The sequence below is a fragment of the Cervus canadensis genome, chromosome 4, assembly GCF_019320065.1.
Source record: "Cervus canadensis isolate Bull #8, Minnesota chromosome 4, ASM1932006v1, whole genome shotgun sequence".
Taxonomy (NCBI): Eukaryota; Metazoa; Chordata; class Mammalia; order Artiodactyla; family Cervidae; genus Cervus; species Cervus canadensis.
The window spans coordinates 14628794-14645638 of record NC_057389.1 but is presented as its reverse complement, the minus strand read 5'-3'; the positions used below and the strand labels follow the sequence as shown (position 1 = coordinate 14645638).

Here is a 16845-nt window from a genome sequence, read left to right as displayed (position 1 = left end):
ATCTCTTATGTCTCCTGCGTTGGCAGGCAGGTTCTTTACCACTAGCACCACCTGGGAAGCCCAGTTCCAAAAAGAACATGCCAGGAAGAACAGAGCCACACAGACCTCCCTGGAATCCACCATCTTCTCCACCCCTCTTCGGTCGTTCTGAACAGTGTTGTAGGACGTGTACACCCGGGGCTGTTTCATATGCTCTGGCTGGGAAGAGGTCCCGTGCAGGATCAGCTTCCAGTTCACGATTCTTCCTTCATTTTGCATTCTTCCAGACTAACGAATAAGCATACATAATGTTAGTGTGTGTTCTGAGCAGTATAAATAAACGGCTTCAAAACAGCTGAGAGATTTTATAGTGAAAACCTAATTTTCAAATTCTGTGCATTCTGTGTGTAGGGCTCTGTGTGCAAAGACGTAAATCACTAGACTCATTCTTGCTATGAAAACAAATAGCTGACAGGTTCAGAGGTTTACAAACTGGTTGTTTTTAATTTAAAAAGGAGAACTCCCTGCATGAACCTGTAGCCTGCCAGGCTCCTCTGTCCATGGGATTTTCCAGGCAAGAATACTGGAGTGGGTTGCCACTTCCTACTCCAGGGGATGCTCCTGACCCAGGGATTGAACCCCCATCTCTTGCATCTCCTGCATTGCTAGGCAGATTCTTTACCACTAGCACCACCTGGGAAGCCTTGCCCCCTGCAGACTGTCATAGTAAAGCTGGTGAAGCATCCACAGCCATGCTTGTGAATACAGCTGATTCTGGTGTCTGAGTAGCTCTTGTGGCTGGCTGTGTTCTGACATGGAAACTTTTGTCTCACAGACTGTCACGATGTGTATCAAAATATTTTTTCTTCCTTATTAGATGGCTGGTGCCTAATTTTTTTAAAAAAACATTATCTTTATAGCCAAGTGGGCAGAGCTTAAAATATATATACCTTCTCCTTGGCCTCTCTAAAGAGGATCAAAGTTCCTTTGGGTCCTTACTGATGCACTAACTTTAAAAGTGCTTTGGAGTGTTTAAAAGTGAGCTTGTGGTTCAGTATCCTTTCATTCACACTTACCATGTCTGTAATTCGCAAAGTCCAAGTGCCTATGGGATTCTCTCCCCATGTGTGAACAGACATGAAGTCCCAGTTCTTAAAGCCATTGGGAGATGTGTCCCGCTCTCTTTCAGCCAACAGTACAGTGCTGGTTCCTGTTTTCATGCAAGAAACACAAGTTAATGAGTGTAATGACAGAATTGATAGTAGGACACACTCCAGCATTTGATAACTAAAAATGAAAGTGGGAGAGATAAGCCTTCTTAATTTTCCCTTTGGATATAATGCCAGGATGGCAACATTCCCAAGGGAAAAAAAGTTTATTCACAGTACTTAGTGCATTGCCTGGCATATAATAAGTTCTCAGTAAATATCCTAGAAAAATAAATAATGGATGGATATATTGAGTAAGGTTTATTTGAATAAGGAGAACTCAGAGAACTATGTTTATAAACTACATTAAAGAAGAGAGTCAGAGACCTAACATACATATTAATGGAACTATCATTTTGAAGTTTAAGATAAAAATTTTAAAATTTAATAGGTTCCTGGGTCTATAATGTAGCATAGACATAATAAAACCATGTATAATTTACTAATCTCTTTTGATATAAAAATTCCTAGTAAGAGTTACTGTAAATTTTCACATCCAAGTTCTCTATAGATCAGTAAATAATATTTTCAAGAGAAAATGTCTATGAAAAAGCATTCTACCAATATTTGGGGCCAGTTCCCAGATATTAAGAAAGCATATTTCCAAAATTAACAGAGCCAGCTCCAAACCTCTAGTAAGTTCATATTCCAGAAGGATGTTATAGAGATAGCTCATCTTTTTCATACATCACTTAAGTAATTGAATTTAGTCAGTTGAATCCTGCTGAAGTATAAAAAAGGATTGGGATAGCTTCTCCTGGTTGGATTGTAGCTTATATTTCACAAACTCTTTACCACCCATGATCTTGTTTGATTTAGTAATCTTTCAGGAAAAGACAAATGTCAATATATCATATCATATGCCCTTAATTATGTAATTGTGGAAGATTCTTTAGTCTTCTCAACTCTTGTAGATCAGAATTCTCAGTTGTTTAATTAATTTCTTGGATGTGTCTGATGTATCTGTCAGTTTAATTATTACACTAACTTTCACTAATGAGAGAAATGAATGATATAGATCAGTGACTTGGGAAAATGCACACAGTTTGAAAATGCATAACTCAGAGCGTTTATAAATTGGTATTATTTGAGTAAACATCATTCTTTTCTTATGTAAGGATCAGTTGAAATGAACAGGGTAGAGTTCTGATGCCAAAAAACACAAAGCATATTTTTTAAGACCTGAAAGTATTTATTGAAAGACTTAGGCCTATATATAAGCAAAAATCAATCATTGATTTGAAATCATTTAATATATGCTTAAAAATTTAAACACATAGTTTAGAATAAATTGAATTTTTTTTTTAAACTTACCAGCGGCTGAAGTGAGGGTGACATGAAGGTCTCCTCTGCGGGAATATTCAATTGTTGCTTCAAACTGCACATGTTCCAGTGACTTGATAGCATTTTCTTGACCTTCACAAGCTCTTGTTGGAATTTCTATGATGACTTCTCCATTAGCTTTCAGGGCTCTAAATACATTAAAGAATCATCAGTGAACAAAGTTGTATCTCTTCCTTACATTTTATGGAAATGTATACACAGCACTCTAAAGTAGATACTCAGCTAGGCTTGTTATCTCTGTTATGAGTAGAACCCCATGAAGACAGACAGATAAATCGCTGGAGGAGGAAATGACAACCCATTCCAGTAATATTGCCTGGAAAATTCCAAGGACAGAGGAGCCTGGCAAACTACAGTCCATAGGGTCTCAAAGAGTCAGGACTGAGCATGCAAGCACGCATACATACAGATAAATAGAACAGAGTAGAAATCCCAGAAATAAACCCACCAATTAGACCTGAAACTGTAAAACTTCTAGAAGAAAACATAGGGAAAAAGTTTCATGACATTGGTCTTGGCAGTGATTTAATGGATCTGACAATAAAAGCACAGGCAGCAAAAGATAAATAAAAATAAACAAGTAGGACCACATCAAACTAAAAACCTCTGCACAGTAAAGGAAACAAACTGAAAAGGCAACTTAAGAACAGTAGACAATATGTGATAAATGATTATTCTCTAAAATACATAAGAACTCCTGTAACTTAATAGCAAAAATCCTAACAATCTGATTCAAAACAATGAGCTGAGGACCTAAATAGACATTTCTCCAAAGAAGACATACAAATGGTCAATAGATATGTGGGGGGTGGGGGGCAAAGTTCACCATAATTAATCATCAGGGAAATTCAAATCAAGACCCAAATCAAGATACCCATCAAGATCAGGACGACTATTACTTAAAAAAATAAATAAACAAGAAAAGACAAGTGTTGGTGAGGTTGTGGAGAAATTGGAGCTCTTGCATAGTTGGTGGGAATGCAAAATGGTGCAGCCAGTATGTAAAACACTATAAAACTTCCTTAAAAAAGAAAACTACCATATGATCCAGCCAATCTCACTTCTGGATATTTATTCAAAATAATTGAAATCAGGGTCTCAAAGAGTTACTAGCATTCCCATGTTCATTGCAGTATTATTCTTAATAGCCAAGATGTGGAGACAACCTAGATATTCCTCAATAGATGAATGGATAAAGAAAATATGACATTTATATACAATGGCACATTAGCTTTAAAAAAAGGAAATTCTGCTATATGTGACAGTATGGATACAACGTGAGGACATTATGCTGAGCGAATGAACCAGTCACAGGTAGATAAATATTGCGTAATTCTATTCATATGAGATGTCTAAAATAGTTGAATTCGTAGAATCAGAGAGTGGAATGTTGGTTACCTTGGGTTTGTTGGGGTGAGGGATGGAGAGTTACTAATCAGTGGGCATCAAGTTTCAGTTAAGCAAGATGAGTAAGTTCTAAAGATCAGCTGTGCATTATACCGATAGTTAACAGTTATGTATTGTGCACTTAACAATTTAAGGGGGTAGATCTCATGTTGAGTTCTGAACATAAGAGAAGAAAAGTAAATGGTAAGGAACACAAACACAGATACTTGAATGCAATAAACTATTTGTTATGGCATCAAATTCAAGCAGGTTTGTCTTATATTAATCCAAAAATGGTCCATTACTGAAACATACCTTTTTCAGAAATGATTTTACCCCCCTAATGCATGCCCTCCAAGCCTCCCACACTTGGGTATTTTGTATGAGTGTACCTTCAGTGTAACTGTGGTTGTCTTGATACCAGATTCTGCTTCTGCACCTAGATGTATATTCTAAATGAAATATAGACAAGTATATTCTAAACGAAAGCCTTGGGGCATAAAGCCAGGTTCTTTTGGAAGTAGGTTTTGGGTAACACTGGTTGGCAATTACTACATCTCATCAATTCTAAGGTGCACTAAAAAAAACCCCACATTTTAACATCTTTGAATTGGGGATGAATTTTAATAAATTGATGATTTGTAATAGTTTAATTGGCAATGATTTTTCTTAGTGGTCTATAGGACAGTGCAGCACATTCAGTTCAGTCACTCAGTCATGTCTGACTCTTTGCAACCCCATGGACTGCAGCACGCCAGGCTTCCCTGTCCATCACCAACTCCTGGAGCTTGCTCAAACTCATATCCACTGAGCCGGTACACATTAGCTTACTGCTATATTGTTAGAGGTGGGCTATGAAAGGAAAATACAACTGTGTTAACATGATTTGCACATCTTTGGTCTCTGTGACCTCTCATGGAGCCACAGGAAACGCTGGCAAATGCCATCCCCATCTACTTCAGAAGTGTAGGTGAAAAAAATTAGGCAGAGTGACAAGCATCATAGCAACAGTGCTATGGCACACAATTGTTTAAAATTCCTGGAGACACTTACCTGGGCTCAAAGTCATTGTCCTTGACAACACATTCCTTCTTCTCAGGCACACTGCTCCAGGTCCTGGGATCAGCCAGATCCACCAGAGCTTTGGCATTTAGCAGCCCGAATCCAAATCTACTGTTCACCATCAAGCCTGCTCCGTTCTTTTTCCACCCAGGGTTATTGGCCAATGGGTCATACTCAGAGGTCCATACAACCAAGTGCTGCATATCTCGCCAGGTGAGATTTGGACTAGAGGAGGAGTGACCGAAAGAATGTTCAGGGACAAAAAGGATTTTCCTTGCAAATGCGAGTGTTAAAAGCAAGCATCTCCATCCAGATGGTAAGGTGTCCTTTGCAACTGTACCTCTGTAATTTTAGTGTGTATCACTATTGGCATATCTCTCATTCAGAATTAAAAATACAGTCTTAGAAATTATTAAATTTTGGTTTTCAGTACTGTAGAAATGTAGGACCAAGTTCTAATGACTTACACTTGACTGGAGCAAAAATTAAAAATGATGACACTTCTTTGTGTCCTCCAGTCTTATGCTGTCTGTTACCGACCTTAGAATTTTCAACATTATGAACCCACAGTCGAGGTCTTGACTTCCTTCTTAGGAAGACTCAGATTTAGACATAGACTGGTTACCCACTCCTAAATATTTTTTTGTCTCTCTCTTTTTTTAATATGGCAAAAGTGTCAAGAAGCTCTTAGCGACTTGAGATCATTCTTACAAGGCACCATGCTGAACGCAGCAGGAATATGCAAGGAAGTAGTTCATGGCTTTAAGAAGCTTCAGTCAGTTCAGTCGCTCAGTCATACCTGACTTTTTGTGAACCCGTGGACTGCAGGATGCCAGGCTTCTAATCCAGTAAAAGAATTAAGTCTTTTTAGTAACTATATCTACTGAATCCTGTATTCATAGCATAATGCATTGTTGGACTTTGAAGGAGAAATAATTCTTTGGGGATGGAAGGGTTCTAGCAAGGCTCTTCTAGGAGGAAATATTTTGAGATGAACTTTAAAGGATGGGTAGAACGTTAAGAGTCGGAGAAGGCAATGGCAGCCCACTCCAGTACTCTTGCCTGGAAAATCCCATGGACGGAGGAGCCTGGTAGGCTACAGTCCATGGGGTCGCTGAGAGTCGGACACGACTGAGCAACTTCACTTTCGTTTTTCACTTTCATGCATTGGGGAAGGAAATGGCAACCCACTCCAGTGTTCTTGCCTGGAGAATCCCAGGGACGGGGGAGCCTGGTGGGCTGCCGTCTGTGGGGTCGCACAGAGTCGGACATGACTGAAGTGACTTAGCAGCAGCAGAACGTTAAGAAGTGGAGAGAGATGAGGCAATGGAACAAAACCTCGGAGCAGGGGATGTATAGGATATGCCCAGAGTACAGTAACAGTCTGGTTTACTGGAGCAGGGAAGAGGCGAGGAGGATCACTGAGCCATGTGGTGAGGACCTTGAATGCCAGGAAAAGGAGCTTATACTCTATCCTTTGGGCAAGGGGGCGCCATCGAGGATTTTTGTGCAATGAAATGGTATAATCAGAAGTCTTGGTAAAATTAATTTAATAGCAACATAAGGATAAATCAGAGGTGCATGGGAGTGTTGGGCCTGTTAATAATGAAGACGAAGCCTTCCCTGATCACCTTATTTAAGATTTCAACTCCCCCCAAATACTCCTATGCTCTCTTATCTTGCTGTACTTTTTTTTTCTTTTATAGTGCTTATCATCTTCTAACATACTGAGCAACTCATTTGTTTTGTGTGTTATTAGCGTCTGTCTCCCCTTCTAGAATCAGCAATGAAAAGGGCTGAGATTTTTATCCTTCTTGTTCTCTGACATGCACCAACCAGTCAGAAGAATGCCAGGCACAGGGTATGTGCTGGGTAAATATTAGCTGGTTGTATGGTTGAACGTGTCTAAGTGTTAACTAGCCTTAAATACAATTTTAAAACTTACTGCCACTAGTCATTAGAAATCTTTCATGATCTCAGGCCTTCCCTTAGCTTTGAGACCTGCAAGCCTTATTTAGATAAATAAATGCCTAAGCATTGAGTCCTCCAGGGTTCTGTCTTACCACTAGGTTGTGAAACAGCCAACAGGGGAATCTGGCTCAATTTGCTGTTTTCTCCCCAGAGCTGGTCATGGACTGGTTTAACAATCCGCTGGGGACAACAGGGGGCAGTGCACATTCCAGGGAGAAGTCTGCTCCTGGTTAAAATCCCAGTCCTCACAACAAGCTCTACAAAGTCTGCATCTGGTGGCCTCGGGGGCACGCTGCCCTCTGCATTCCAGCCTGGGTGCCAAGACCACGCATCACCCTCTCTGAAGGGAGCTGTACTCAAGGCCTCTGGTCCTCCTCTCCCAGCAAGCTCTTAGCATATTTACATTCCTGGGCCTTCTTATCTGAGGTCTTGGGCACCTCGGCCAAGGCCTCCTGATGGGCGACAGAGGGGGAAACCTTGAAAACTCCTCTCCCCACTCTGACTCAGTGCCCAGGACTTCTCCACTTCCAGCCTTCCCCCTCACCCCCACCCTATCCCAGAGTCCATAAAACCAGAGGCTTGCGTTGGCTCCCTCAACAGTGAGACAACAAGCCCCCATGTCCAAACTTTTAACCTGACCTTCAGCTGGTGCCCTTTCCCTGGGAGAGGGTGGGGGGCAATGGAACAGGGAAAGTTGGTGTTTTCTCTGGTTTTAGACTCTGGCTTATACCTTCACGGTAAGTGACTGAAGGCTTAACTCTTTCATTTTTGGTGTGTTACTTTAAAGCTGCTCTGACACCTAGCAGCTTAATATTCCCTCTCTCTGCTCAGCTGAGCTCCTGACAAATGTAATGCTTCAACCCAGGGAGTGACTGATAGAGCCCTTGGAAAGACTCTAGTTCAGTGATTCTCCAAGGTTCGAGGCTGCTTGCATCATAATCACCTGGTACACTTGTAAGTAATGAAAATTCTTGAGTCCCACCCTGAACCTACTGAGCCAAAATGTCTGAGGGTAGGGAGTGATTTCATATTGGAAAAAGCTGTCTAGCCAGTTCTGCATTACAGCTACAATAATAGGAGTTGAAAGAAAGAATACAAGTACATGTCTAATTAAGGTAATTAGAAGTCATTGGGGTCAGAATCATGGCATCAGAATGGGGAGTAGTAAAAAGCACATTAAATTATATTCTGTTACTAAGGACCTGTGTGACCTTAAGCAAGCCACTTCATCTCCCTGGGCCTGAGTGGACTTACTTCTAAGATAAGAGGTCAAGTATGACAGTCTGACCTCCAATCTGCCCAATATCACATATATTATACTTCATTGTAGATCTCATATCCACATTGGCCATCCCACGTTGAGGAATAATTAACTAGCTGAGCAGAAATGGCTGTTTTCTCCATGTGGAAACTAATTCTGACCTATGTAGCATGTTATTGAAATTCTTGCTTCCTTCTAGTTCTTTAAAAGGAGTTTTAGGTAAAAGCCTCTTACCAAAGGTAGTCTCATCAAGGTTGTCTATGGGCCACATGCCCGTTTACCCCTTGGACTCTCAGTGGGTGTGGGATGTGTGTGTGTCTGTGTGTGTGCGTGTGTGTGTGTGTGTTGGGATGAGGATAGGTACTAAGGAGGTATAAGTCATGGTCTTAGCATGATAATCATGCTAATCAAACACGAAGCAGATTTCTATAGTTAGGGCATTGGTTTTTTATTCAGTTGCAGGTTTTGTTTTATTTTTGATTATTTTCTTTTACCTATTCTTTGAAAAATATCCAAAGAGGCTTCATTGTCAGGCAGTTAGGAAAATTAAGGCTATTTCTCTAACAGAGTTATTTTTCATTTGAGTGATTGCATTTCATAATGTGAAAAGGACCTTCTAACAGTAGTGCATCTCATTCCTGACAGCCTTCCTCTGTTAATTAGCATCTCGTTCATCAATGGCATCCACAATAATTAAATTTTTTAAAATCTGCATTGGTTTGCTAATCAAGGATATGTTTACAGAAAATAAGGGCTTTGCAATTAAACATTGAAATTAAGCATTGCTTCTAATTAGGAGAGTGTAGGTAAAGTAATCTGGAGACAAAATTCTAAGATGAAAAAGTCTGAGTCTACCTGGTTTAGCCTGTAATCACAACTAGGTAAGCCTGGACGTTAAAGATTTTAGTCATTTCTTGGTTACATTTCCCAACCTCTCTAAGTCTCAGTTTCATCCTTAATAAAATGCCACTAATAATTTATATGTCACAAGGATGTTGTAAGAATTAGAGTTAGCATTGTATATAAAGAGATTAGCACAGGTTATGGCCCATAGTAGTAGCCTGATAAATGCTGAATGCTGTTATTCATGATAAATTTAACCCAGAGTTGTTTTTCATCCTCCATGGTTGTTACTTAAGGAGGAACACATGGTTAAATGATTCTCCCAATCATGTTTGTCTACAGACTCTTCTAGAAATTCTGGCATTCAGACTTTCTGAAATAATCATCTTGGTATAGACAACTGAATAGAGCAAAGCAAACTGTCCATCTGAGAACAGACATCTCAATAATTTGTATGTACTTTGGAAGGAAGTTTATAAATGTTAAGATAGATTATGTCCATTTTACTGATGACTGAATCAAAATGAAAGGAATTAAATTCTTATTATGTGCACCAGGGAGATCATAGACTCTTAATGTCTCTTAAATCATGAGCAGCATAAGAATCTGATGGAACCTCAAACCATTCTCCCCAAAATGCCAGACATACACTCTTAAACATTTCTGCATCTAGTTGCAAAGAAGTTCGTGGATCCCGTATGTTTTCTAACAATCTGTGGAGCCCCTGCTTTATAAAGTAATCCATTAGGAATTGACTGAGATTAATGAGGCTAGATCATCCTTAGATAATTTTCTCTTTATACTGAAAGAAGTTTGAAATTTTAGAAATCAGAGATGAAAATTTTAAAATTTCAGTTCTTAGTCAAAATAACATTACATCTGTTCAGTTAGATGAACGTTTCTACTATTCTGGTCACTAGACAAGATGGTTAGGTCTGGCTGCTTATATTTGCATGCATCTGATAGGTGTTGGATAGGGAAGACAAGATTTTTAAGGATAGTTTTCTTCTAAAAGCTCCCTGGAGCTAAAGCTTATATCCTAAAATCATAAATAACATGCTCTTTTTTCACCACCTGTGTAACTATTTGCCTTCATAGGACCTTACTTCTTCCACTCTGTACCTCTTCCCATCAATCTCAGCCATTCATGTGAGATGATCTATATAACACCTTCAATTTCAAATTGGAGGATCCTTTTAAAAGGAAAAGGCTAGGAAAAAAAAGATCTGATCTGACCCCTATAGATGATTTATAGATGATAAATTGAGCACTCAGTTGGAGATTAATTTGCCTAAGGTCACGTAGCTAGTGGTATGCCTGGGACTTGAAGCCAGGTGTTCCTTGCCCTTTTCACTGCTTAGATTATCTTTCCTTAAATTTGGTTTGGGACTGCCAATGCTAGTCTTACTTTGGGCCTGTAGACTTCACTCTGTCCATCTGTTAAAACTGCTTTCTGTCCACCTGTTAAAACTGAACTCAGATTCTGAGCACGGCTTTTCTGCTGGACCCAAGAGCTTCAGATTTGCTTGTTTCTGATTGAGTATCTGGATTTGCTCTTCCCTAATCAGATATCTTTCCAACTCCTCCAAGTAGGTAGGCTTTGGTACGAGCCTCACTCGGCCTGTCTTGCTTAGCTGCCGTGGCCATCATAACTGAGATACCAGAGACTAAACCACAACTCCACAGGTGGCCACAGGGATCCTGGAGTGATGCTGGGTTCTCTAGCCACTGCACATCTTTTCCAGCTATGGCCCAGGCCAAGGTGCTCTGTTCTTCCTCTACCGTGAAACTTATCTACTGAACATGACATGAGGGGACTGCTTTGTCTTTTCTGTAGAGAATATGGATGATGTTCTAGGATAACCTTCCTAATAGGAAGGATAATAGTAATCTATAAGTTTAAACACTTCCTCTAGCACTCAACCATAGCACCTGACTTAACATTTAAAGATTTCTCACCACACACATCAGAAAGCAGAAATAAGGATGAATAAAAAGGTGTGGACATACAGTGTGAGACAGACTTTTTTCCCCCTCCGTATTAAGTATTAGACTATTGAATAACTATTTTGAAGGGGAAATGTTGCTAGATCCCTTTTTGGTAGCATACACTAAAATAAATTCCAGGGGGATTTAGAAAATAAATATCATAAAGAAACATTAATAAAAGATACATAAATGTATATTTATATAATTTGGGGTTGCAAGGATTTTCCTGAGCATAAAAAAAGGGAAAAAAAAAGAACTTAGAGACTGATAAAGGTAACTGTATACATAGTAACTTCATTAAATTAAAAATTACATGTAAATAAAATTAAGAGGTAAATGTCAACTAACCAAGCATTAGTAGCTTTTCTAACTAAGACCATAAAATAAAATCAAGGTCATAAACAGCAATCATAGATGATAAATGGCAAAAGAATATAAAATATTGATGTTCATTAGTAATGAAATAAAAGCATGTAAAGATGAGATGCCATTTTCACCTATCAAAGTAGCAAACATTTTAAAAGATAATAAATACAGGTTTGATAAGGGTTTAGGAAACTGGCACTTTCACACATATATTGCTGATGGGAATATAAAATGGTACAGTCTTTTGAGACTAACTTGACAATATGTATCAAGATCACTAAAGCATGCATTCCCTTTGATGCCAAAATTTCAGTTGTAATTGTCTATCTCAAGGAAATTATCAGAAACAGTAACTGATATGGACAAGGGTGTTTAAGCATGAATGGCTTTAGTAAGATTTGCATTTATATAATGGTATACTACAAAAAAGATAAAAGTCCTGTTTTTAATTCTTATGTCCCCTGATGTGTTATGTCAGCTCTAGGACTGGGCTTATACAACCTATAAAGAAAAAGGATATTTTTAAAAACATGTTATTCCTAATACTACCCACAGGAAACTATCTGGACAAAGTCTGCCTCGGTGGGAATAACCAGAAGTGAGAAGGCCTTAGAGCTGAGTGGGAGGAAGGCATGGGTTTTTAAAGGTCAGGGAAGATTGATTTGGATGTGAGAAAGTACTCTTAATAGAGACACACTAAAAAATTTACAGACTAGTGTGTGAATTAAGATCCCAATTTTGCAAGACAAGTGTGTGCATGAAACCTACCTCGAGATGTTAACTGGAAGAGAACTTACTATTTTTGGTAGTTTTCTACTATAGCCGTATATTCAGAAAAGAATGTATGCTATTTAAAAAGAAGGAGAAGCAGCTTTTTACAGGTGATTAGATGCTTTCTGGGCCTTACTTTGCTTCCAGGGCCAGAGCGAAGATGCCGGCGGCCAGGGGTGCAGAGGCCGAGGTGCCCGTGTGGGTCTCCGTGCAGTCATTGTGCAGGTCAGCGCTCGTCTAGGGGGCATCAGGAGAGAAAGAAACGTGGGAGAACATGTGAGGTGTGTGATCCTGTCCCCGGGGGCTAACCCTACCGAGGGCTGCATCCGCTCTGATCAGGAAGCCCAGCTGATTCGATTCCCTACTTCCTCCTCTGAACCACAGGCGGATGTTTGCCATCTGCTGATATTTTAGCTCCCTCTCCTCTATATGCAACTTGTCTATAATTCTGGCATCAGAATGCCTTTTCTGGGGATGAAGTCCTCCCACTGTGAATTTTTTTTTTTTTTCTCTACTGAGATTCCCAAATGAAATGCTGTCTGTAAAAAAGGGACTGTTTCAGAATCACTGTGAATCATGCTGGCCCATTAATCATCAGGTCCATTGTGTTTGGCCTGACATATTTAGAAATTTTGCCTCACGCCCAATTCCCCATTGCCTTCAGATTGACATTTGACTGCCTCTTCAGCAAAAGGAAGATGTGCTGATTTTGGCCACTTGGACTACTTGCGCAAAACGTGTTGAGTGTGTTTCGCTTGCACGCACTGTTGATGTCTTCTGATGGCCAGGAGTTAGTGTCATATTGGTACTTTGAAAATGGTAAGTTTTTCAAATGCAAGTGTGCTAGACACAGATCTGGGCTCAAATTCTAAACCTGCCACTCAGTAGATGCGTCCCATGGGCAAGTCACTTGGTTTTCTGTCTGTCAGGTGAGGTTGATATTTCTTGACTCAGATTTCTGAAACTGAAATGAGATCCTGTCTGTGAAGGCAAATTTTCACACAGTGATATTACACGTAAGGAATTACCCAGGCTAATTTTAGCTTACTGAAGAGGTTGCTGAAACGAAGGGAAAAAACCAAAAAGACTTCCAATTAGTCTTCCTTAAGGACCACAGTGTTGTTTGAACCAGAAGCTGGGCCAAAGGATTGCTAGCAAGACACCCACCCAGGCTCTTGCACTGTGATTTTTAGCTAGAGATTTCAATGTGTGGGAGGGAAGTGTAAAAAAATAATTTGTTCCATTATCACCTCCTTTGGCTTCCCGCTTGGAGTCGCTGAATATCTCAAGTGATAGTGGCTCTGTTCCTCCGAGGCCTGCGGAAGCAAGTTTGCCCTTTTTACCTGTTGACGCAAGTAAGCCCCCAGAGATGACTGTGCTGAGGAAGAGGTTTGCGTAAGATAAAGGCTGTGTTACTGCAACTGTCTCAAATAGAAGCCACCAGCTGTCTCTTCTATGGCTGGTGTACCTAAAGAGGGATCGTTACAAAGATACAAATTCTTCCTCTTGCTTCAGAGCACAGTGGCTCAGATGAGGGTCTGTCTATGAAATGGTGACTCTGAAATGGACAACAGGCCATTTTTTTTTTTTTTTGAAAAGCTACTCTGGACATCCATGGGATCATTAAGAGCCAGAGGCTGTGCATGCAAGCAGGACACATGTCTCATAGGCTTCTTTCAAAGGCTCTAAGTTATCTCTGCTGTCAAGAGCCCCTGGGTAGAATGTCACCGTCTCTGAGTAATTGAAAATACCAGAATGAGAGGCAGGCCAGGGCTTCCGATTGAGACCCCAGTTTTACTTTCTTAACTAGAGTAGGTTGCAGAGACAGAGTTCTAGCAGAGGGATCCTGCATGAAGATCTCAGTTCTGACAACTGTGTTGAGATGCCATTAATATGAATTTTACACACACTCCAAAGGCCAATTATTAGGGGGTTGACCCACAATCTAATTGGATCTTGACCTATTACTTTGAGATTAAGATCTGCATGCTTTAGCTAGTTGGTTCTTCTCTGTGTCAGCAGTTAAGTTTGAGGCTTTACATTTTAAATTAAAAGTGCCTCTCTTTGTTCTCAAAGCCCCCAAATGGCCCTTCATCATCATGCCCTTGAAGGGAAATCCAATAATTGCCCTTGGCAGTCTGACTCATGGAAGAGAAGGCACAGCCAAGCGTGGGCTGGAGATGCTCTCTGAGCATATAACCTTCCTAAAGCTGCTTATTCGGATGCTGAGAAGTTCACCTCAGGGGAAACTTAGGCTGTTATTTTCCTGTAGGTTGTCCATTCTTAGGAGACATAGCTGGTGCATGCTCTGTACTTTTATCATCTGCTAAAGGGCAAGTCAGACATTCTCCCTGCTATTACAGGATCAACAAGTACCAGGGTGATAAAGCCCCCACAACTCTGAAATCTCCTTTAAGGCCGTTTTCAGAGAGGCATCGCACAAGCCGAAGAGACATTTGGAGTCTCGGTAGTTGAATGACAAGTTGGTGGCTTCTCAGGGCTGAGTTTAGACATGACCGAGAGGCAAGAGCATCTTGGCAGATGTATCGCTATCCCTGAGAGAGAAGCCTTCCCAATACATACCCACCCTTCAGGTCAGTAACGTGCAAGTCTCCCCAACTGAGACAGGAAGCTTAAGCAAATCCATCTGACCCAAGGATCCTTTGGAAGGCGAACTGCGCTCTCCTACCTAAGCAGAGAGAGGCAGACAGAAGCAGCTTACGATTCGCTGGTCGGTGTAGTCGCCGCTGCTGTAAGAGGTGGCCAGCGTGGAGGAGCACTTCTCTGCGTACCAGGGGGAGAGGCCTTGCTGCGAGGCACTGCTGATGGAGATGGTGTAAATGCTGTCCGTGTAGCCGTCGCAGTCACAGTTGTCGCCCTGACGCCCCCCGTTCCCGGAGGCCCAGACGAAGATAGAACCCTTTCCTTGTCTCCCCTAAAGGAAAAGCCAAAATTTACCACGTCTGTTATCATCTGCTGAGGTCGCTGTCATCTCCCAATAAAGCCCCCAACAAGAATATAAATGCATGCATGAAGTTCTCAGAGACAGGAATTTGATCAGTTTCATCTCCAGGTCCTCCAGTAGGAGGACTCTCCCGAGACTGTGTGTTACAAGCCCCTGGTGGGCTCTGGCCTGCTGGTCCTCCTCCATCCTTCTCTCTGGGATGGCACAGGGTGAGGACTTTTCTTTTCTTTTTTTTTTTTTTCCTTTATTATGTGGATTCTGGCCTTTAGCACTCACTCATTTTTTTTTTTTTTGGCCGCTCCCTTGGCTTATGTCACTCCATTTGAGTCTTTGAACTTCCTCTCTTCCTTTCTGCTTGAATCTTCTGGCTGACTGATAGCGTGACAAAATCAGGCATTATTCAGATCTGCTTTGCAGCTGCGTTAAAAGGGACTCATCAATTGAATGGAACTCGTCAAGGCTACTCTTTCTATGGTTTTTCAATTTGTGCTCTCCAAAGTTTCTACTTTTGTTTCATCCTGTGCAGAACTGGGCCTTAGAATCTTGGCAAGGATGCCGTCAACCCCAGTGTCAGAGCAACACAATCAAGGCAAAAGTGTCCGTCCTGCACGTGAAGAGAGGGAGGCGGCACATTGCTGAATTGAAGGGTGCCTTTTCAGAGTATCTGAAAGAAGTCCAGGGAGTAGTGTACCTAGTGTAGACATTCAGAAGCAGCAGGAAAATGAGGAAGGACCTAGCCAGACTATTTTTTTAAAGTAAATATTCTAAGAGGAATGAATATCTGTTGAACGTCAGGCCCAAATGGGGAAAACATTAACTTCCATCCCTCTGAAGAATGATTTGGTTCTCTAAATGCAGTTCAAATCATTAACAGCAACGAGAAATTCACAACCATTTCTTTGCACATAAGCCAAGTGTTCTTCCCTTCTCTTCTTATTCCAGTGGTCAGGTTTCATTTCAACTGGGTCTGCGTTAAGCATCTCACCTGTTTGACACCATATTCAAAAGCCTTCTGGGCCAGTCGGCCAGGCCCCTCCACAGTTTTCCCATCATCGTTGGGGCCCCAGCTCGCACTGTAAATATCCACATGCCCAGGATTAAATCCAATTGAGCTGGCTTCAATAGCATCGGTCACAATGCCATCTAGCATTCTTATGCCTGAACAGCAAAACAGACAAATACAAAATATGTTGATGTCACTGTGTGCATGCAGGATGGCACAAGGCTCTTATTATTTTATTTTTCAAAGGACTCTCCAAAGAGTCAAAGAGAGCATAACCATTGTATGTCCCAAATGCCTGTGACCCAGCTGCAAACAGCGCCACGGGAAGATCCCAGTCACTGCCTCCAGAAGCCTTCTTCATCTGCCCTTGAGGTAACTATTTGTGCTATGCAGTGGGCACGGTTGTTGTCGATTATAAAAATGTCATGGGCGTGCAGACACTGCTGTATTTAAAATGGGTAACCAACAAGGACCTCCTGTGTAGCACAGGGAACTCTGCCCAGTATTGTGTGGCAGTCTGGATGGGAGGGGGGTTTGGGGGAGAACGGATACATGTGTATGTATGGCTGAGTCCCTTCGCTGTTCATCTGAAATGATCACAACATTGTTTGTTAATTGGCTATACCCCAATACAAAATGAAAACTTTTATAAAAAGCTAAAATATAATCAGTAAGAATAAAGGCTTATTTTTCCACT

At 40.9% G+C, this 16845-nt stretch overlaps 1 protein-coding gene and 1 long non-coding RNA gene across 21 annotated transcripts in view; one reads left to right on the top strand and one right to left on the bottom strand.

Moving 5' to 3' along the window:
- LOC122439514 overlaps nucleotides 1-16845 on the top strand; it is a 517062-nt gene that overhangs the window by 326090 nt on the left and 174127 nt on the right. The window contains exon 4 of one of the 18 annotated variants that reach the window (XR_006268899.1): nucleotides 5017-5152. The exons of the other annotated variants lie outside the window; for them this stretch is intronic. This is a non-coding gene — a long non-coding RNA (uncharacterized LOC122439514). Of the gene's footprint in view, nucleotides 1-5016; nucleotides 5153-16845 lie in introns of those variants that run through there. 18 annotated transcript variants of the gene reach the window in all.
- The window catches only part of PCSK1 (proprotein convertase subtilisin/kexin type 1), a 39756-nt gene that overhangs the window by 2751 nt on the left and 20160 nt on the right, over nucleotides 1-16845 (bottom strand). For all 3 annotated transcript variants that reach the window (XM_043464606.1, XM_043464607.1, XM_043464608.1), the window contains 7 exons: nucleotides 16131-16303; nucleotides 14903-15115; nucleotides 12317-12417; nucleotides 4971-5204; nucleotides 2502-2659; nucleotides 1056-1189; nucleotides 106-267 (listed from right to left, as the gene is read on the bottom strand). In XM_043464606.1, the coding sequence (XP_043320541.1) occupies nucleotides 106-267; nucleotides 1056-1189; nucleotides 2502-2659; nucleotides 4971-5204; nucleotides 12317-12417; nucleotides 14903-15115; nucleotides 16131-16303 (1175 nt within the window). The remainder of the gene's footprint in view (nucleotides 1-105; nucleotides 268-1055; nucleotides 1190-2501; nucleotides 2660-4970; nucleotides 5205-12316; nucleotides 12418-14902; nucleotides 15116-16130; nucleotides 16304-16845) is intronic.